The sequence below is a fragment of the Rattus norvegicus genome, chromosome 8, assembly GCF_021556685.1.
Source record: "Rattus norvegicus strain SHRSP/BbbUtx chromosome 8, alternate assembly SHRSP_T2T, whole genome shotgun sequence".
Lineage (NCBI taxonomy): Eukaryota > Metazoa > Chordata > Mammalia > Rodentia > Muridae > Rattus > Rattus norvegicus.
Window position 1 is genome coordinate 116,889,369 of NC_141541.1, and position 21,153 is coordinate 116,910,521.

The 21,153-nt window shown below is 51.4% G+C and overlaps 2 protein-coding genes across 7 annotated transcripts; one reads left to right on the top strand and one right to left on the bottom strand.

Moving 5' to 3' along the window:
• Positions 1-454: 454 nt before the first annotated feature.
• On the bottom strand, positions 455-5,761 carry Klhdc8b (kelch domain containing 8B). Of its 3 annotated transcripts, none has more exons than XM_087561625.1 (7): positions 5,308-5,761; positions 4,829-5,030; positions 3,905-4,411; positions 2,601-2,765; positions 2,051-2,275; positions 1,803-1,904; positions 455-1,410 (listed from the first exon to the last, which is right to left on the bottom strand). In XM_087561625.1, the coding sequence occupies exons 3-7, from the start codon at positions 4,278-4,280 to the stop codon at positions 1,214-1,216; spliced, it is 1,065 nt and encodes a 354-aa protein (XP_087417751.1). In that variant the 5' UTR covers positions 4,281-4,411; positions 4,829-5,030; positions 5,308-5,761; the 3' UTR covers positions 455-1,213. The 3 variants fall into 3 exon arrangements, with proteins under 3 accessions (XP_087417751.1, XP_087417753.1, NP_001007686.1); XM_087561627.1 differs by having other exon boundaries at positions 4,522-5,030; NM_001007685.1 differs by lacking the exon at positions 4,829-5,030 and having other exon boundaries at positions 676-1,410; positions 5,308-5,423.
• Ccdc71 (coiled-coil domain containing 71) lies at positions 5,474-20,432 on the top strand. 4 transcript variants are annotated; one of them, XM_087563271.1, is made up of 3 exons: positions 15,239-15,303; positions 15,614-15,793; positions 17,573-20,432. In XM_087563271.1, exon 3 carries the CDS (start codon positions 17,625-17,627, stop codon positions 18,933-18,935), a length of 1,311 nt encoding a protein of 436 aa, XP_087419397.1. In that variant the 5' UTR covers positions 15,239-15,303; positions 15,614-15,793; positions 17,573-17,624; the 3' UTR covers positions 18,936-20,432. The 4 variants fall into 4 exon arrangements, with proteins under 4 accessions (XP_087419395.1, XP_087419397.1, XP_087419396.1 ...); XM_087563269.1 differs by lacking the exons at positions 15,239-15,303; positions 15,614-15,793 and adding an exon at positions 5,474-5,643; XM_087563270.1 differs by having other exon boundaries at positions 15,239-15,793.
• The last annotated feature ends 721 nt before the right edge of the window (positions 20,433-21,153 follow it).

The window sequence follows — 21,153 nt, forward strand, 5'->3', positions numbered from 1 at the left end:
AGAGAGAGAGAGAGAGAGAGGAGACAGAGACACAGAGACAGAGACACCAGAAGCCAGGTGCCTTTGAGGGCTTTGACAGTTCAGCTACACAGTCCTGCCTAAGAGACGCCTCATAAGTAGACTGCCCCATCCACTATCCAGCCGAGCCACCCAATAGCCAACACCCTGAAGTAGGTTAAGCTTTGAGGAGACACTGTATGACTTGGATCTGGAGGTGATCCTAATCTTGGGAAATGTTTTTAGAAGTCCTCCTCTGGTCATCCTATCAAGTCCCCAAACATTCAAGACATCCTTTGTCATTTAAGACAAAGCTGAGGCTTAGGTAGACTTGAGACACCAAGTCACTTCAGATATGGTTATCAGGTTTCCCAGGTTCCCTGTGGACTTTCGCCCCTGACAGAACTGAGTCTTGAAAGAAAATGTGAGAGTCTGCACCAGAAGCCACACACCAGACTTGAGTAGTATTTTTATTTCTACATCAAAACTCCCTGGGTCCTCCCAACAGCCCTGTGAGGTAGGTTGGGCAGGAAAATTTCAGAGATCCCCATTTACAGTTGAGGATACTGAGGCACAGAGAGGTGAAATGACCTGCCCCAGGTCACACAAGCCGTAGTACAGACAGTAAGGCCAGGGATCCTCTGGCCCCCCCACGGCAGTCCCCACATTCTCCATTTCTTTTTTTTTTTTTTTTTTTTTTTTCGGAGCTGGAGACCGAACCCAGGGCCTTGCACTTGCTAGGCAAGTGCTCTACCACTGACCTAAATCCCCAACCCCCTCTCCTCCATTTCTTCTGTGACTTCCATCCTCAGAATACTCCTGAGGTCCACAGGAACCCCCAAGGAAGACTGGAAGCTCAGACTTTTCCAGACTGGCCACTAGAGAGGGCCTGGTCAGCTCTTCGGTCCTAAGCTGTAGACCATGAGGCCAATGCCCTGTGTCTCACTTGTCAGAGCTGACCGGGGGCCTAGTAACTCCTAGGGCATGGGTGGGGCTAGCTATGGTTCGTAGTGGATGGTGATAAAATAGGTGTGAGCATGTGTGTCCTGTGCTAATGACAAGGGCTCCCCAATGCAAGTCCCTAAGGCAGTAACTCAGGTGCCCTCTCCTGTGCCTCCCTCGTCCCACAGAGCCATAGGGAGCCCCCTCAGCAGGTAGAAGGAGCCTGATCTGCTTCTATACTGAGCTGTCCTGGTAGACAGGTCTCACCAGGTCTTCAGACTCCATCACGTAGACACAGTGCTTCCACAGCTTGACTCGGGCCCTGGGCCACACCCCCAATAACAAATAGTCGGGGCCCAGCCTGCAGGCTGGAACAGGAGCATCGGGCTGTAGGCATGGCAGGCAGTGCCTCCCAGCGTCGCCGTGCAAGACTGAAGCTCTCCACAGAGGCCAAGGGGCACGGCTGGTTCCCTGGAGGATACAGACAGATGGTAGCAGGGGGCTAAAGACCCCTTGGCTCCCTTTCCTGAATGATGGCTTAGTAAGTACTAGTACTTACCCTAAGTATGGCCTAGCAGTGCTTTGCGCCTTGTTGCCCAAGTTCATTTGTTCATCCATCCATCCATCCATCCATCCATCCATCCATCCACTATTTGATCACGTTAGATCATCTGTTCTGCTTCTGTGTCTTAGAGCCCCAGTCAGGCGTGGCAGACAAGGCCAGGCAAGTCACAAGTTTTCTGACTTATAGATAGGCAATGAACTCATGAAGCTCTGACACTGTTGTCTAGTGAAGGTGGACCCCCTAGGAGATACTCTTTCCTGCTTTATACCGTCTTTTTCTTAGTCCCATGGACACTTACCAAGACCCCCAATAGCCACAATGTTGCCCCCAAGGGAGCCAACCACAAAATCCGCCCTTTTATCCCTCATCCGCAGGCTACGAGGCAGCTTAGTCCAGGATCCTGAAAGAGAAAAGATATAAGGTGTATGCACACAGACATACACAGATGCAAGGCACACGTATGCGCACGCGTACACACACGCACACTCACACACTAACTCCCTTCTGTCCCATAGAGTAGAACAGACTAGAACAGGCATTGCTCACCATGCTCCAGGTCAAACATCTCCACAGTGTTGACAAAATGCGGGCGGGAGTAGAAATTGTGGGGGCCAGGCTGCTGCAGGCCACCCAGGCTAAAGACACTGCCTTCCGCCATAGCACAGCCAGCAAAAGCTCGGCGACTGGGCAGACTTGGGTGTCGGGTCCATGTACGTGTCTCCAGATCAAAAGCTTCAAAAGCAGTCACTGGGAGCTTGCCCTGGCGACCTCCTGTCAAAGGAGTTGAAGCATCTGGGGCAGAGCCCTTCAGGCTCACTGGTATCCTTACCAGGTTGCTGAACCATCCTCCCTGGGCCCCTACATCCAGCTGTGTACACACCTGCCCATGGATTAGTCATGAGACCACGTCAACCCTCAGCACTCAATATGATTTTCCAACCCCAGTTGGACCACCAAAGAGGCTTTAGAACAGACCTGGATTGCCCCCAAACAAGACAGCTCAAGTCTTAACATCTCAAACCAAGACTGACCCCCTAATCGAGACAACCTTCTGGATTCTTTCCCCAACCCCTTTCCCACATCCCTCAGCCCTTACCCAGGACGTAGATCTTGTTCCCGTGCAGGAAGGTGGAGGCCCCGTAGCAGGGTGTAGGCATGGAGGGTAGCGAAAGCCAGCGGTCCCGGCGGGACTCGTAGACCAGTACCTGGGCCTGGGGGGCCGTGTCAGGACCCATTCCCCCCAGGGCATACACCATACCATCTGCACAGAAAAGAGTGGTTCAGACCATACACACATGTCTGGCTGGCCAACCCCACCCTGACAGCTCCCTTGGTCCCAGGGGCAGGAAAGGAGACCCATGTACTTATTAAAAACTTTGCTGCCCATCTGAAGTGGGAGCTAGGAGAGCTGGGGTTCCAGCTTTGGCCTAGGCCCCTCCAAGTGAAGAGCAGGAGGCAGCTGATCTAATTATAATCCAGCATGGTCTCCCTGGAGACGCTATGGCAACCAAATCTGGCATTTTAGCAGGCTAGCCTGGGACTGGTGGTCAGACCTGGAGGCCACAAGGGGTGTGTGCGTGTGTGTGTGTGTGTGTGTGTGTGTGTGTGTGTGTGTGTGTGTGTATAGGGGGTAGGTCTCCTAAGGGGATGAGGGTAGCTTAAGATGGTAGTAGGAGCTATAAGGAGATTTGTTCAGCGTGATGCTCAGTCTGGGAAGGGAACTTTGGGGATCAACTTGGTGAAGGCTTGGGCCTGAGAGATGAGCTTGGGCCTGGAGGATAGAGGTGCTGGCCACAGCAAGCCTCAGGCACCGTGTCTGTGTCAGCACCTCTGCATCTCTGCAAGGTGCTGTTTCAATAGAGCCGTTAGGTGCTCAGAGTCAGCTAGGGGCACATCCACAGGCCTTTGGGTGATATGCCAGACTGCTAGGGGCTTCCATGGCAACCACCTCCCCGCCCCCCATGGCAACCATCTCCAGGTCCCCTTGGCCTTTGTCCACATCAGGATCCCTGGTGTGTGCTGGGGATGAAGAGGGGGGGTGCTAAGCACTTAAGCACTTGCTGGGCTCCGAGCCAAGGCCTTGCTCCCCTTCCCCCCCATACTATTTATAACTATGAGAGTCATTAGGCCACACCCCCCCACTGGTTCTTAGTTACAAAGAATAGGACAGGGTAGTGGCGAGGTCTCCCATCTTCCTGGGGGGGGGGCTTCTGGAATCTGACCCCCACCTCAAAACCCAGGAAGTGCAATTAACAGTGAGCAAGCCTAGGTAAGAGAAGAGACTGGAGGCAAAGCCATGTCCAAGGCAGTACTTATCCAGTCTCTGTGATAATAGACTCGGTCAAGAGAAAAGAAAAGGAAGCTTGTTGGGTCACCTAAGGGTCGCTCTAAGCCACTCACCTCTCTCCACAGTCGCAACACCCATGGCTGCTTGAGGGAGGGTCGCCCGGCGCTCCCAGCGGCCTTCATCAGCCAAGAAGGCCTCCACAGCAGCTACTGGGCTCTGGACTTCATCCACGCCACCCACCACTAGCACCTGCTTACCCAGAACCACAGCAGCTGCACCAGCCCGGGCGGTGGGCAAGGGTGCTAATGCCAGCCATGTGTGTGAGGCCATGTCCAATGTCTCAGCAGTGTCCAGAGGTAACCCAGCCCGGCCACAGCCCCCTAACACCAGCAGGTGTCCATCCTGGTGCGCCACTGTGCCATAGACCCGGCAAGTGGGCATGGGGGGGAACACCTGCCAAGCAAAGGCCTGGCCACCTCCTGCAGCCATGTTGCTCACTGCCAGCGGCAGGCCATCCGCTCAGGCTGCGGGCCTCACTGGGGGGATACGATAAGGTCTCATCTTGATTCTGTCAGGGCTGGAAGGGTGTGTCAGAGCAGTCCAAAGGACCTTGCCTTCACCTGGATGAGAGATGGAAACCAAAGGGTCAGGGCAACTGTCAGGAAACAGATGAACAACATGTAGCTGAGGGCAGACCAGGCCCAAAAATCACTAGTGGAGAAGGACCCACCACTTTGACTAGCGCTCTACTGGTGAAAGATCCTTCTGTAGTGGGAAGAATAGATTCCAGATACCCAGTTCTCGTAGGAGCATGAGGGATTCCTCCCACTCCAACCCTAAGAACTAGTAAGTAGTAACTAGATCAATTTAGAGTGGAAGGGAAGATAGACCCCAGCTCTCCAACCTAGAGCCCTTCCTATCCCGACAAGTCTCATCTTGGTGCTCCAAGAGAGCTCTGTATCCTCACACACTGGCAGCTAGTGTGCCTTGAACAACCTGGGCCCAGCCATCAGGGTCTCTCATCTTGTAGTCCTTACAAGAAGGATCTTCTACGAGGTACAACCACTTATATCAGCAAAAGGCCAGTCTCATGTGGGAGACTCAAAGGGGATAGACTCCAAGATTCCACACTCCCTTTGAAGTCTGTCCTCATGGGTGTGGCGATGCCAGCAGATCTCCTGCTGAAGAGGTACCAGAGGCTGGTGTGGAGAATCTCTTGAGTACAGGATTAGAAGGTCCCTGTAGGAATAAACAGCTGGATTCCTGACACCCCCCAACCCCACAAGAGCACATTCCTTAGCCTCCCTTTGCTCTGTGTGTGTGTGTTTGTGTGTCCATATGTCAGTGTGTATGCTGGGGGTCTCTACTCTCAGTCCAGGGATTTGACAGGACGGCCTCCTGGCCCCAAACTTCCAACTCAAAGGAGAGTGGGGGGCGGGTCTGGTTAGTGGGTTTAATTAAGGCTCTATGCTTCATGCCCCAAACTTCCCCTGAGCGAGGCTCCCGCGGGACTCACCCGCTGGATCTCAGATGTCGCCAGGGCACCGGGTCCGCTGTTCCGCCTCCGCTGACGCTGGCTCTGGCTAGGGCTGAAGCTGGGCTCCGGTGGGGCTCCCGCACCGCTCCGGCGTGGGGCGGGGCTGGACCAGGTCCGCCCCTCGCTCCCCCCTCCCCAGATTCGGGGAAACCTCCTCCCGCCTTAACTCTGCACATGCCACGGCAGGAGTAGGGCGCACCGACCCACGGTCACCGAAAATGAACCGAGAGGCATATGGACGTCCGCCCGACCAGGATTTAGGGTTCTACCTGGGGCGATGATAGAAATGAGGCAGCGGCGAGCAACACAACACCGGTATGGTGGGATCGGAGGCGGGTGTCGTTCTGAGTCGGATCCACTCTGGGTGCAATCATCCAGGAGCTAGCCAGTGGGACCTGGGGCCTTTAGGGGTCGGAGCCCGCCCATCACAACTGAGCTTGGCGGTGCCCAACCACAAGCTTCCCAGCGGCGCCCCCTAGAGGCCACTAGGGCTGTATGTAGCCTGGGCCTTTGGTTGGGGAGCCCCAGCAGCCCAGTCCTAACCACCACAGAGTGTACACTGAAGACTAGTAGTGTGTAGGGTGGAGCGGTAGACTGTACTAGCCTTAGGGCCTATTTGGACCTTCTTTACAGAAAAGCAGGTTATTTCTGGTTAGATCTGAGCTGAGGATGAGCTCAATCAGCCAGATGCAGGGAGTCTCTGTCTAATGTACTCTGGGCTCCTCTGAGGCCTGGGTGACTATAGCCAACACTGTGGTCATGTGATAACGAATTGTTGTGACAAAGACCCACCTGTAGTGAGAATTCTGAAATTTCGATTTCTTTAAAAAAAAAATCAGAGAAATATTACAGGGCTATGTTTTTGTTTTAACCCCAGGTGTGGAGATAACGGGGTCTGCTTCCCAGCAGCAGACTATGGTTTGCCTGTGTTCTAGCAAAAGCATGGTCTTGCCAGCTGCAGATGGTTTCTGTGATTGTGTTGTGTTTGGAATTCTTGGAACTTGAGGGCCCTGAGGGATGAGGCGGGTGATTGTTGGTCATTGCGGGTGGGGTGGGGAGAGGACTTTGGAGTTTGTTAGTACTCAAAAGAAATTAGAGTCAACTCTCCTCCCCCCTTCTATCCTATCTAGTGATAGGGGTTGAAACTGGGGGATAAAGAGTGGGAAAAGAAAAACCCGCAAAGTACAAAGACCACTTGCATCCACCTATCTCTGATTGACACCTTGGCTCAGCCTATCTTAGGAGCATTCTGATCAGCTGAAGCCCCGTGGCAGATCTTGCCTCTGCCTTGCTCCTGCCTCTGCTCGATGCTTTGGACCCTTTTGTGTACAGTGTTTAGCTTCATTTTTCCTGAAGTAGATCTTGAGGCAATGACACAAGTGTGTGTGGCTAGTGTAGGAGGTGAAGCCAGGAAGCACCCTCAGAGGAGTAGCAAAAGACCAAGGAGAAGCAGCCAATAAGAGAGGTGCCGTCAGTCACCACTTCGAGTAACGGTGACCTTGGAATTGTGGGAAGTGATTAGAAACATGGGCCTTATATTGTTACTGCTCCCAAGAGCAAGGGGACCTAAGGAACTCATTTTCTCACCCCCATGGATCCTACATTGAAAGCTGTTTGGGGGTATTAATGCCTTTGCTTGCCCAAATTTGTGGCGGCCCAAACTGTGGATGAACCCTTCCTTATGACTAAACAGAGCCTACAGCTCTCTCAGGGATGGGCAGTTTGAAGTGGAGCACATGCCCAGAAAAGATGGTGTAAAGACTGGCCTCACACTGCACAGACCCTAAGAGGTCTCTCTACCGTCCAGTGCCACATCTCCCATCCCCAGGTTGCTCCTCACTTGGGGCTCTGGTATACAGCCCACAGGGATATCCTCACATCCCCCACTGTCCCCTTTCTACGCCCCCTCTGCTTTCTTTCCAGCTGTTAACCACTTACAAGCATCTGCTTTTAAATGTCTCCCAGCCTAAGTCAAGTTCATGTCTTTCTGTTCCCCCTGAATTCTGAAGCCGTCTGTCCCCAGACACCACTTCCTGGTTATCTGCCACCTCAGGCTCTTGCCGGTTCTTCCTACAAATTGTTTTTGAAGCAGTTGCGGTTTTTGTTTGTTTGTTTCTAGACACGGTTTCTCTGTGTAACAGTCCTGGCAGCCCTGGAACTCGCTTTGTGGACTAGACTAGCCTGTAACACACAGGACAGAGACCTGTCCTCTGCTGCCTCTTCCTCCCCCTCAACCCCAGTGCTGGGATTAAAGGCCCCCAGTGAAACTTTTCTTTTTGCTTCTTTGAATCGGGGTCTCCTGTAGCTCAGGCTAGTCTCAAACTTTGAATTTCTGATTCTCTCCTCCCAAGTGCTGGGATTACAGACACTTCACCTTGCCCAGTTTACCTGTGAAGAAGCTCCAACTCAGAGTATGCTAGACAAGTGCGCTACCAATCGAGCTCTGTCTCCAGGCATCAGATTTGCTTTTGAAAAGTCACCACGTGTATTAGTCCGCATTCTCCAGGGAAACAAAACCAACAGAATGAATGAGAACCACAGGAACTTTAGACAACAGAAAGATGTTTGCAGGGTAAGAGCACTGGCTGCTCTTCCAGAGGAACTGGGTGTGGTTCCCAGCACCTACATGGTTGCTGAACTACAATTCTGTGGGATCAGAAACCCTTTACTGACCTCTGCAGGCACTGGGCATGCACATGACACACACGTACACATACAGGGAAACAGTCATACACATAAATCTTTTTTTTTTTTTTTTTTTTTTTTTTTTTTGGAGCTGGGGACCGAACCCAGGGCCTTGCGCTTCCTAGGTAAGCGCTCTACCACTGAGCTAAATCCCCAGCCCTAAACATCAGGCATTCTTTTTTTTTTTTTTTTTTTTTTTGTTCTTTTTTTGGAGCTGGGGACCGAACCCAGGGCCTTGCGCTTCCTAGGCAAGCGCTCTACCACTGAGCTAAATCCCCAACCTGAGCTAAATCCCCAACCATACACATAAATCTTAAACAAACATTTAAAGTATAAAAGGGAGTTTAATAGACTGGCTTACATCCTACAGTCTGGGTGCTTCAACCAGACTGGCTCTCTTCACACTGGGCAGGCTAGGTGACTTCGTTCTGGAGTCTGGGTGCCTCAGGAGTTGCAATCTGGCACTAAGGGCCTAAAGGATTCCTAGAGAAACCACTAGTCTTCCATCCATATAGGAATCCCAAAGAAGCTAGGTTCTGATATCAGTGAAGGAATAAAGTGGCAGAGGCAGCAATGGTGACAGTGGTGGCAGTGGTGGCAGTGGTAACTATAGGGCTTTGTATGTTTAGGTGGGCAATTCTATCTTATCAATTGGATCAGATGTGATTGTGTTGTGTGTTCTTTCATGTAGCTACTTAAGTTTAAGAGAGTGTGGGGCGGCTAGCGACACTGAGCCACCACAGAGTTAGGATGTGTGTTTCTGGCATGATGACAGCCTGCCTTGGGAACTAGATGGGTTGAGAGATTGCTGCCAGGCTCAGAGGGAAGCCGTCGTCAGTGTGATATGGGATAGAGCAGAGCAGGTGAGATGCTTTGCTGACTGAGATGAAGATATCTACCAGATATCTTGGGGCACTGTGGTGCTGGACCTAGTGAGGGTAAAAGAAACCATTTTTTTTTTATAATTTTACAACAACAGGTAGCAATGGTAACAGTGGTGGCAGTGGTGGCAGCAATGGTGGCAGTGGTGGCAGTGGTAACAATGGTGGCAGTGGTAATGATGGCAATGGTGGCAGTGGTGGCAGTGGTAGCAATGGTAACAGTGGGCCATGGCAGTGGTGTCAGTGGTGGCAGCAATGGTGACAGTGGTGACAGTGGTGGCAGTGATAACGATGGCAGTGGTGGCAGTTGTGGCAGTGGTGGTAGTGGTGACAGTGGTGACAGTGGTGGCAGTTGTGGCAGTGGTAATGGTGGCAGCAGTGGTGGCAGTGGTGGCAGTGGTGGCAGTTGGGGCATTGGTGGCAGTGGTGACAGAGGTGACAGTGGTGGCAGTTGCAGCAATGGTGACAGTGTTGACAGTGGTGGCAGTGGTGGCAGTTGGGGCATTGGTGGCAGTGGTGACAGAGGTGACAGTGGTGGCAGTTGCAGCAATGGTGACAGTGTTGACAGTGGTGGCAGTGGTGGCAGTTGGGGCATTGGTGGCAGTGGTGACAGAGGTGACAGTGGTGGCAGTTGCAGCAATGGTGACAGTGTTGACAGTGGTGGCAGTGGTGGCAGTTGGGGCATTGGTGGCAGTGGTGACAGAGGTGACAGTGGTGGCAGTTGCAGCAATGGTGACAGTATTGAAAGTGGTGGCAGTTGTGGCAGTGGTGACAGTGGTGGCAGTGGTGACTGGTGGCAGTGGTGACAGTGGTGGCAGTGGTGGCAGTGGCGGCAGTGGTGGCAGTGGCGGTAGTGGTGACAGTGGTGGCAATGGTGGCAGTGGTGGCAGTGGTAGCAATGTGCTGCTGTTCTGGATCTGCTTCCCCACCATTCACTGCATGATTGGCCCGAGATAGCAACCAGTGGACCTTAGAGGGGAAACTGGAATAGCTGGATGGGAAGAGACCTCAGGCAGCGATGGCAGTGGTGAGTTTGACAAGAATAGACTCTTGGGTGACAGCCTCAGTAGACAGCTCATTTAATTGGGAGAACGAAGGCTACTTGACCTTTGTGAGCATGAGTAGGAGCCTTTGGGGTCAGTGTACATCATTGGCCAGGGCCAGGGCACTGGGATGCCTCATAACGGGGCAATTGCAATTGCTGCTAGACATGACCTTATAAGGAGAGTGGAAGTTTAACCTGGCTACCAATAGCAAAGGTGGGGGCACAGGGCTGAGGGAGGGGCGATCCTACTCCTGCTGAGATTTCTGGGGTTAGGCACACCTTGAACCCTCTCTTGCTCTGGGCTGACTCCCACCTCCACCCTCGTCTGGTCCCCATAGTTCCCCGGCTGCACAGCAAGGGTGGCAGTGGTAATAACAAGCAGTGGCTACAATATACGGAACTTATTAATAAGACACATGAAGAAGGCAGAACCCAAAATCTTTCCTGTCAGACCTCCTTTTGTCTGGGCAGCCATGAGAAAGAGTGTCCACGTTAGAAATGTGCTTTCAGCGGTAGAGCGCTTGCCTAGCAAGCACAAGGCTCTGGGTTCGGTCCCCAGCCTCCCCCCCCCCCAAAAAAAAGAAATGTGCTTTCTCACAGTGTGTCCAACTGTTTACCTCTCAGTTGACTCCACTTCCATCCAAGGGCCACCCACCATGGTGACACACACTTTTTTTTTTCTTTTTCTTTTTTTCGGAGCTGGGGACTGAACCCAGGGCCTTGTGTTTGCTAGGCAAGCGCTCTACCACTGAGCTAAATCCCCAACCCCGACACACACCTTTAATTCCAGCACTCCAGAGACAAAAGTAGTCAGATCTCCAAGTCTGAGAATAGCCTGGTCTATTGGGAATTCCAGGTTAGCCGAGGGCTGTAGTGAGACCTTGTCTCAAAAACAAAAACAAAACCGGGCTGGAGAGATGGCTCAGCGTTTAAGAGCGTTTACTGTTCTAGCAGAGGACCTGGGTTAGTTCCCAGTAATGGAATTGGGCTGTTCACCTGTGTAACTCCACAGGGAATTGAATGCCCCCTTTTGGACTCGATGGGCACTGCATGTTCACACACACACACACACACACACACACACACACACACACACACCCCACAAACACCAAAATAAAGCCAGATCTAGTCAAGTGGACAACCAAGATTAACCATCACGACACACAACATAAAACTGGGCCCTGTGGTCTCTGGTCTCAAGTGAGATTTTGCAGGCTCATCAAAGCTTCACCCTCTGTGACCCTGAATCCTTGCTAACAGTTTGTGCCTCTTAGAATCTTTTGCAGGACCCCCTTACCCTTCTCAGAGAACAGCTCAAGACTTATTCTTGTGATTTAGTGAGATTCTGTCTCAAAGTGTGTGTGTGTGTGTGTGTGTGTGTGTGTGTGTGTCTGTCTGTCTGTCTGTCTGTCTGTCTGTGTTGGGGGCGGTTGAAGCTTCAGAGCTGACTCAGGTAGTCATGTGATTACGGTACAAACATGAGGATCTAAGTTCGCTCCCTAGAGCCTACGCTTTTAAAAATCCAGTGATGAAGTGGGGCAGTGGTGTCATACACCTCTAATCCCAGCACTCAGAAGGCAGAGAAGCAGGTGGATTTCTGAGTTCTACAGCGTGAGTTCCAGGACAAGCAGGGCTACACAGGGAAACCCTGTCTTGGAAAACAAAAACCAACAAGAAACAAAACAAACCCCAAAACCCAGGTGTGGAACTGTAGAGAAGACTCAGCAGGTAAAGCATGGGTCCTGGAAGCAGTGGGACTGGAGATGGGATTCTCTAGAACCCACATAAAGCCGAGTAGGTATGTAGTCTGCATGCAGCCCCAGAAGGCAAGGAGCATGGAGCCCAGACTAGGCCGGTGATAAAATCCAGGTCTAGCCTGTGACTTTGTTTCAATATATATGGTGGAGAGGAGGCTGGTGACTTGGCCCAAAATCTGCCTGCCCCCAGACTGACAACCCAAGCTGGATTCCAGGAACCACTAGGTAGAAAAAGAGAACCCATTCCCAAAAGTCATCCTTTGACCTCTACATCAGTGATGTGTGTTAAGTTTCAATCCTGGGACAAATGACCGAGGTACCAATTTAACATATTAAAACTATTCGATCCCCAGCCCCGAAAAAAAAGAAAAAAAAAAAAAAACTGACCTGGCCGCCAGGTTTCCCAGCATCCCTTAGTCCCTACCTGTTCCAGGGTATGGCTGGCAGATCTGCCTTCTAGCACCCCCCCACCCCATCTCTCCAGCTGGGCTGCTCTTGCCTATATAATCCAACCATTTTGGTTGCCCACCCTTTTTACCTTTTGCCCTTTCGCCTGCTGCACCTGGTTCTCCTCTCTTCCCTTGCTCTTCCCCTCCTCCTCAACCCACAAGGCTCAGGGGTGCATCCACTCTGGACTCTCCCAGATGTCTGTGTCTGTGCCTACAAGCTCCCTTTTACCTACAGTAAACTTTCTCCTCCACCATGTTTAGGAGTGGTCAGGTCCTTTCCTTTTCCTTTCTTGTCTTCATTCACTGTGGGTGTACGGAGAATGAAAACACCAACAAAATAAAAAGCCAGGCAGAGCGGTGCACGTTATAATCCCAGTACTGGGGAGGTGGAGGCAGGCAAATCCCTGATGCTTGTCCCCAGCCTAACAGTCCGGATGTGGAGCTTTAAAAAACGGAGTGAGTGTGATAGTATACACCCTGAATCCAGACCTGATCTCTTGGAGCTCAAGGCCACTCTGGTCTGTGCAATGAGTTCCAGACTAGTCAGGACTGCAGAGTGAGACGCCATCTCTAAACAACTCCTAAGTAACAATGACACCTGAATTTGTCCTCTGGCCTATGTACACTCATACACACACAATCACACACACACACACACACACACACACACACACACCACACAAAGACAACACACATACACACAGAGAGACTCCACACACGCAGGAGAGAGAGCTAAGTGCATATTTACTTGACTAGCACACATGGGACCCAGTTTTTTTTTTTTTTTTTTTTGGTTCTTTTTTTCGGAGCTGGGGACCGAACCCAGGGCCTTGCGCTTCCTAGGCAAGCGCTCTACCACTGAGCTAAATCCCCAACCAGGACCCAGTTTCATTCACCAGAACCCACATCGCAAAACAGATTTGGCTCTGGCTTTTCCAAGTAGCAAACCTAGAAGCTATTGTGAAAATCTTTCCCAAACTGTATCATTCTCCGCCTGGTCACCAGTTGTCTCCGCTAAGATGGATGTGGGGTCACCTCACTACTGACCCTAAAATGTCAAGTGGAGAGCGAGGGAGAGACCATGGAAACGCCTCGGGTGTCTCCCCACCTCCTCCTTGCTGTCTTGGTTACACTGATGTAGAGCCAGCAGCTATAAAGAACCAGGCCAAGTGACAACTGTGCTCTGATGAGTGTTCCCTGAGAGTCCCACATCAGATGTAACACCAAGACGCCCCTTTGATAGCTGGGTTCCCTTAACCTTCATCAGAGAAGGGACAGAGATAGAATGGACCTAGCCTCCTTGTCCTCCACATTGCTCTGACCTCTGGATTGCACAGTGCAAGAGAGGAATCTCCTGTAAGGCACATTGGCCTGCTACTATCCCTGGAGGTACCAAGCTCTACCTTTTCACAGAAGTGGCTTCTGTTTGCACAGTTGTGATTCATCCTGGTGTAGGCCCATAAGACGCTTTTTCTCTACCAAGACAAATGTTTGGAGGTACCGACCCCAGACTATCCGTAGACTTTGTGGTTCCTCTTGGGCACTTTGGTTACCCAGAAGATACCCAGGATTCTCCTGTCCGTGCCAAGGCTCTGAGACGTTAACAGGCACCAAGTGGGGCCTTGGGTATTGATGAGTAGAATGAATACTTATCTTTAAAGATGCTGGATCCCTTTGTATATACTGGGAAACAGAGAACAGCTGAAGGATCTTGCGGTCAAATGAAAAAGGAAGAAGACTGGTACCCAGCTCCCACATGAAGTACTCCAAACACTCTTTTTGTAAAAAGATTTATTTATTTATTATATATCGGTACACTGTCTCTATCTTCAGACACACCAGAAGAGGGCATCAGATCCCATTATAGATGGTTGTGAGCCACCATGTGCTTGTTGGGAATTGAACTCAGAACCTCTGGAAGGGCAGTCAGTGCTCTTAATCTCTGAGCCATCTCTCCAGCCACCAATCTTGTCTACCTATCCCAAACTCGGGGACAGTCCAGATGCCCCAACTCCATTACCACGAAACCAAAGCTTTCCTGATGGCTCCTAAGCCAGACTAGGAAACATCTGGCAAGTGGGTCCTTTTGTAAGAGCTGTGGAACTATGGTAGCAAGGCCACCTTGATCCCAGCAATCCAGGGCTATGTAGCACAAACTGTCTCAAAAAAAAAAAAAAAAAAAGGAAGAAAGGAAGAGAGAAAGAAAGAAAGGAAAGGAAGAAAGGAAGGAAGGAAGGAAGTTTTGGAAACCATGTTGACTATTCATCTGAGGTCTCAGATTCCAAAGTTAATTTTGACCTGTGTCCTCAAATACTGCTGAGGAGTGGGCTCTGTAACCATCTTCTGTTGCCTACAGGACATAGGTAGAAGGACTGAGTTTGCAATCTCCTTGGCCATCAGATAGTGATTCTGGGCACTGTAAAGAAGGAAAAGTGGGACTTTGTGCCACTGAGCGCCCTGGCTGAGCCAGATCTTGGCACTACATTGTGCATACATACTTGAGCAAGTATATTCAGGCCCACATTGATGTGCTGTGACTTACAGACTGGACATCTAGAGCCCCAGGCTTCTGTGTATTACTTGCGCCAACATGTATATACCAGCTTTTCATGCAGTATGCCAGGGTTAGGCCCATTCTCAGAGAGGAGGGCCCACTGTTCTTTCAAGAAGTACTTTCGTGGTGAAACAAGGGGATTTTCCTGAGATACTCCTGTCAGGCACACTCCCTTTTGACCTTCTGATCAGATGCCAGAGAAAGAATCAGGTCCTGGGGTGTAGAATAGCCTAGACCTTGCCAGGAGTCACCTTGATGTCCTACACTATACGACTAGGACATTTTAGAAAAATGTCAAACGGCCCTTAGCCCAATCCTGCCGGGGCGCCTGTGACTTTTGCCATCTATGTGCGCAGGTTCCCATACTAGATCTTTTTTTGAACTTGTCACCTCCAAGGCCACCACCTCCAGGCAGCCCTCCCAGGTACTCAACCTGCTCCGCCCCCAGACTTGGGGGTGGAGGGGTGTGCTGAGGGTCAAGGGTCACCAGGAGGACCAGGTCCCGGAAGCGGAAGCGCAGTGCACTTCCGGCGCGCAGCAGGCGGCCATGTTGGAGCGGCGGAGGCGGCGCAGAGGTGCGTCCTGGGTCCCCGCGGCGGCGCCGGTAGGTTGGAGCCGCGGGCCTAACGGTGCTGCGGAGTGACGGCCCATGAGGCCACAGGGCGGCAGGGCGAAGGGACTGGGTGGCCGACCCTTCCCGGATCCTCATTTTCCAAGGGCTTGGCCGAGACACCCCACCCCCACCCAGGACCGCACCCTGGGGCTGTGAGGATCCTGTCGGGCTACCACTGCCCACCTTACACATTCCGCCGCCGCGACCCCGACTCCCTGTCGTCGTTCGGGCCCTGGGGACGCGGTCTTCCCACCTGAGGGCCCCCGATCCCAGTCTGCCTGATTAGTACTTCTGTCCCCAGTCTTCTGTCAACTTCCTGTGCTGGCCCCAAAGGAATGTGTGAAGGCAAATCGGCTGCCGCCTCTGTTTACAAAGCTTCTTGAAATCCAAGAAGCACCTTCCCAAGGGCTCAGAATGACTTAGGCGAAGAGCTGCGTGGTCCCCGCCCCCCAACATAAGCGCCGGGGTACTGGGGTGGGAGGTAGGTCGTCCCTCTCTGTTCTACAGTTCACAGCCTACCCCTTTCAAAAATAAATAAATAAATAAATAAACAAACAAAAACTAAAGTCATGTGCAAGGATTGTACTTGGAGAGCATCCTCTGGGGAGGGGAGGTGCCTCAGACACCTGAGGATCCAAGAATGTTTCCAAACAAAGAGCCCCAGGGCGCTTTCTCTGGGGATAATGAAGACTGTGTATCTGCTCCATTAGAGCTGTGCAGAGCAGCAGCACAGACGGGCTTCTAGGCTCCAGGGACCTGTCTCATCCCAGCTGATCTTTGAATGTTCCAGTGCAGCTGGGGAGTTTACCTCTTGCCTCAAGAAGCCCTTGGGTGCTGTCAGGATGCTGGGTGTAACTCCTGATTGATGGTCATCGTTTCTTTAAGGAAGCATAGGGCGATTTGAGTGATCCCAGACAGCTGCATCTGTGCTAATCTGAGGTCTGTTGCCTTTTAAGCTCTGGTTAGGACAGTGCGGACCTTTAGTGGCCACTTGACCTACCTTCCTAGTTGGAGCCTTTGCCTGTCGTTTGTCTGCAAACCTTGGACTCTTGGTCTAGTTGCCTGGTCTCTTGGTTGCCTTAGAGATGTTTGCAACTGTAATTTTTTTTTTTTTTTTTGGAGGGTCTGTGTCTTATATTGGGTTTGAACTCCAGGACTATAGCTAGGAATCAGGTCATTGAGTATCCTGTCTACAGACTCAGGTTAGCAGGAAATCAAACACCCCCTGCACTGGCAGCTGGATGAACAAAGGTGGGGTGGACATCAGATGTAGGTCTGGGTCTTTGGGCCTGTGTTCAAAGGCCTTCGTCTGTTTTCCTGTTATAGCCCTGGCCTTCATCCATACATTCCTGACACTTTTTTACTTGATAGCCTCTGCAGGAGCTGTTACTCTTTTTGCTCCATTCATACCTACTCCTTTTCTTTTTGCCACTCAGCCAGATAGGTAGAGGCTACTACTTCCAGGAGTCCTTCCCCAACATATTAGAAGCTGACTTGGATAACACCATATACTCCCAAGAACCTTTAATGGTAGCTGTGTCTTTACTTCCAGACTGGGCTCTTTGAGGATTGAGGTATTTGCCTATATTCCTGGGACTGCTATTTAGAAAAACAGCAAAACAAAACAAAACAAAAACAAACCACGTTGGTAGCACACACTGCTTGGGGGGCTGAGCAGCAGATCACTTGCACCAACCTGTTCAAGACCCGGAGCATAGCAAGCTCCATTTCAAGGAATAGAAAAAAGTGTGGAATTTAGCTGAGCTCTTGGCATACACTTGTAATCCTAACAGTCGGAGTGTGAATTTGAGGCCGGTTTGGACTATGTAGCAGGCTCCAGAACTATGTAGTGAGACCCTGTGTCCCAAACAACCAAGTATGGATGGTAGCACTTGCCTGTAATCCCAGCACTTGAGAGATATTGACAGAGGGGTTAGGGTTCAAGGCTGGCTTCAGCTGTAGAAGGAGTTGGAGACCAGCCTAGCCAATAGGGACTTTGTCTTAAAGCAAGAAAAGAAAAATGCCGTCTAATTAAAATGATGAACCAGATCTAAATCTCCACAGAAGCCCAGTGGTAGAGCAGATGCTCCGAGGTACTTCGAGTATGTATCCCAAATGAACCAACATAGTAGAGGAGGTCAGGAGACCTCAGAGAGATCTGTTCTGGCCAGAAAGAGGGGGCCTGGCTCAAGCCACCAACCTTTTTTTAGCTCTGTATCTTGGTACCATTCTCATCAACTCTTTTCTTCTTGCTTTGGAGGTACCAAGTGCTGGTTTGTGGATGCCCAGGCAGATCTGCAGTGCCCAATGCCATGAGCATGGTAGTGCAGCATGTGGAGGAGAAAGCTGTGCATTCGTGGTCACGCATCTCCACAGCAGGGAAGAAAGCCCTGGAAGAGGCCCTCCTTGTGTTTAATCCCATGAGCCAGGATCTCAGTGCCACAGAGGCCCAGCTTGTGGCCTTCCTCCAGGGTCTTCGAGATGATGGCTTCCAACCGACCATTCTTCGAAGTGGGGATGTCTATGGTTATAGTTCATGTACAGCCAGCCCCCCCAGCCAGACAAAGCTACAAGCTCGTACCATCAACCCACCTGCCACGTCACTTCCTGCCAGGGCTCCCCAAACTGCTAAGTCAGTCCCTACAGGCCAGACCACCTTGCTCCCTGTGCCACTGTCTGGCAGGCTGGCTAAAGGGTCCACACCAGCCCTTGCCAAGCACACTACCACTAACCTGCTGCTGAGCTCCCTGAAGCAGTCAAATGCCAGCAACACCAGTGGTACAACAGTAGGCTTCCCTGCCCACCTCTATCCAGGCGTCTACCCCGCCATGCAGCTCTCTGTGGTCCTTGAAGCACTAGTCCCACTCAAGACTCCCTGCTTGGATGTTAAGCATAGGGCACAGTCATTGCAGCTGTCACTTGCAAAATCTTCCCTAAAACTGAGGAAAGGTTCAGGGAACCCACAGTCCAAAGCACCCAGAAGAATCACAAGCAAGGGCCTCAAGTATCTGACTAGCAAAGGCCCTGGGGCTGGTCTCCGACGAGGTGCTGGAACCCAGAGCAATGGCGCCCGAATGAAAGGGCGCTCTACCTTGGGCACCAAAACAGTCCGGGGCAAGGCACCTCGAACCCTGACCAAAGCTGTTTGTGCTCGTGCCAGTGTGGCTCCAGCCAAGACCAAGACAGTAAGGGTCAGGGCCAAAGTAAAGCAGGCCAAGCCCAAGGCAGCCAAAGCCAAAGCCAAGGCCGCTGCGCTGAGGGGCAAGGCCAAAGACAAGGCAGTCCAGGCCAAGGCCAAAGCAGCTCGGACCAAGCACAAGAAAAGGCCAAAGGGATATGTTCAGACCAGAACTGGAAGAACAAGCCTGAAAAATAGCTCTGAGACTGTGGGGCAGAAGAGGAAGAAGGCTGAGGAGACCAAAGGTCTTCCTCCTAAGAAGAGAGCACGGTGTGTACCCCGATCTAAGGCACGGCTGGGAACTGGAACAGCTAAACCTCAGAAGTCCCAGACCATAAAGGTAGACAGGAAGTGCTCAGACGATGAGGTTCGACAGTGTGCCCAACAGATCCTCCGTGTGAATCTCTCTCCTGTAGTATTGCTCCAGCCATTGCTGCCAGTTTGATTCCATACTCCCCGTCCTGGGTCCTTGCCACAGTACTTGGGAGAAGAGTTGAGCTGTCCTTGTGGCCAGCAGCAGTGTGCAGTGCTCACAACTGCAGCTTCCTGGACTCTGGGAACCCCCGGGACCCCTGTGGTCACCAACATCCTTTCAGACACTGAGGGTTTGGGTGGGGTGGGTTGTGGGAGGGGTGTTCTCATGGCTCAATGCACTGTGACTTGTTCTTCAAATTGTATATCCACCGTTCATCTATCATACTTTATACCTTTCCGCCTTCCGGTCTCCCTGCTCACCCTCCATGGTCTTATTGGTTGATTTTGGTGTGTGGGAGCTAGTGGCTGTCAGAAATCTAGCAGCAGGCTTGGAGAGAGTGCCCTAGTAGCTTGAAGCAGGTCATTAATTTAAATGATATGGTGAGGATGATGGAATGGTGCCCTCAGGCTTCTGGAGAGAGGTGGGGAAATTCTGGTGCTTGTTTCTGTGAATGTGTGAGAGATCCCAAGGGGAGGGGCAGAGACACTCCTTGAGTGTCCCAGTTTTGAACCAGATGGGCCCCATTCAAAATTGTTTGCAGCTCAGTGGGAAATGCAGCACCAAGCAGGTTTTTAGGCCAGGGAAAGAAGTCTTTGTGGTACTGCTCTCTAGAGGCCAGGCTTTAAGGTTTTGCCTGGGCTTTTCTGGGGGGAGGGGACGTGCTTAAAAGACTTGAAGTGCCGCTTTTCTGCTAAGGTGACCAACCTCAATTTTCCCAGTTGGTAACAAGAGGTTAGGCTGGACCACAAAACCTTCCTAACTGTCCAGAGACTTTTCTCTGTGGTAACTGGTGACAGAACCAAGGAGGCCTCTACCCTTACCTCAGCAGTGCTTTCTGACTGATTTCTACAAACTCTGTCTTACTCTGGAGTCCAACCTCACCACGCCCCCTAACATGGCCTGTGCACAGTGGACATTGTTGGTCCCTTCTGCTTTGGAGAAGCTGGGCCCTCAGTGGGAGCAGCAGTTGAGGCTGGAAGACCGTGCTTAGGTAAAGAGCGAGCACGTCATCCTTGTACTTGGGAATTAGAGTACGAGTTTGATGTCAGTATAAGCTACATAGTGAGACCCCCTCTGCCTGTCTTTGGTTGTTTTTTTTGAGACAGGGTTTCTCTGTGTAGCCCTGGCTGTCCTGGAACTTGACTTTGTAGTCCAGGCTGGCCTCAGACTCAAAGATCTGCCTGCCTCCGCCTCTGCCTCCGCCTCCGCCTCCGCCTCCGCCTCCGCCTCCGCCTCCGCCTCAAGCGCTGGAATTAAAGGCATGGGCTACCAGACCAAGCAAGGGGAATGGCTTACTGGTTAAGAGGATTTAGCTGCTTTTTCAGAAGACCCTGTTGTGGCTCCCAGGAAAGGCAGCTCACAAACGCCTTTTTCTGCCTTCAGGGGTCTTACATCTTCTTACGGCTTCGGTGGTCACAGGCAGACAAACACACATACAAATAAATGTTTAAAAAAATAATAGCACAACTGGACTAAGCAGCAGTTCTTTGAGAAAAGATGGTGTCGAGACTCTTGAACTTCAGTGATGTTGATAAACAAAAGAATCATGTGAAATACCTTCAATAAAAACGCACTGGCCAGGCTGGAGAGATGGCTCAGAGGCTAAGAGCACTGGTTGCTGTCTGTAGCTCCAGTCCCAAAGGATCTGACCTTGTCTGGCTTCACTGGGCACCAGGCAGATCTGTGGTTACATGCATGCAGGTAAAACACCTCGGTAGCCGGATTTTGGCTACTTTGTGGGTCCTTTTCTTCTTCCACCCTTTCGACACCCTAACACTAGATAGGAGAGAAAGGGTAGAAGGGAAAGGGGGCAAAGTCATCCTTAGACTACTTCCTGCTGATTAGGGGTGATGAGTCCCTTGGGGCAAGTTTGATCTTTGTCATCAGGGTGTCTAATTTCTTCTTTGCACACGACTTCTTAACAAACCTCGGCCAACAGCAGCCAACAGCCCACCTTCAGGCCTTAGCATTTATATACCTTCTGAAAAGTCCCCAGAATTCCAAACATCACACCACTGCTGGAGCACGGGGCAAATCATGGCTGCTGTGGGTGATCGGAAGCTGGTCCCACACCGGGGGCTAAACCAAAGCATATTCTTATATTTCTGTAGTTTTTTTTTTTTTTTTTTTCGGAGCTGGGGACCGAACCCAGGGCCTTGTGTTTGCTAGGCAAGCGCTCTACCCCAAC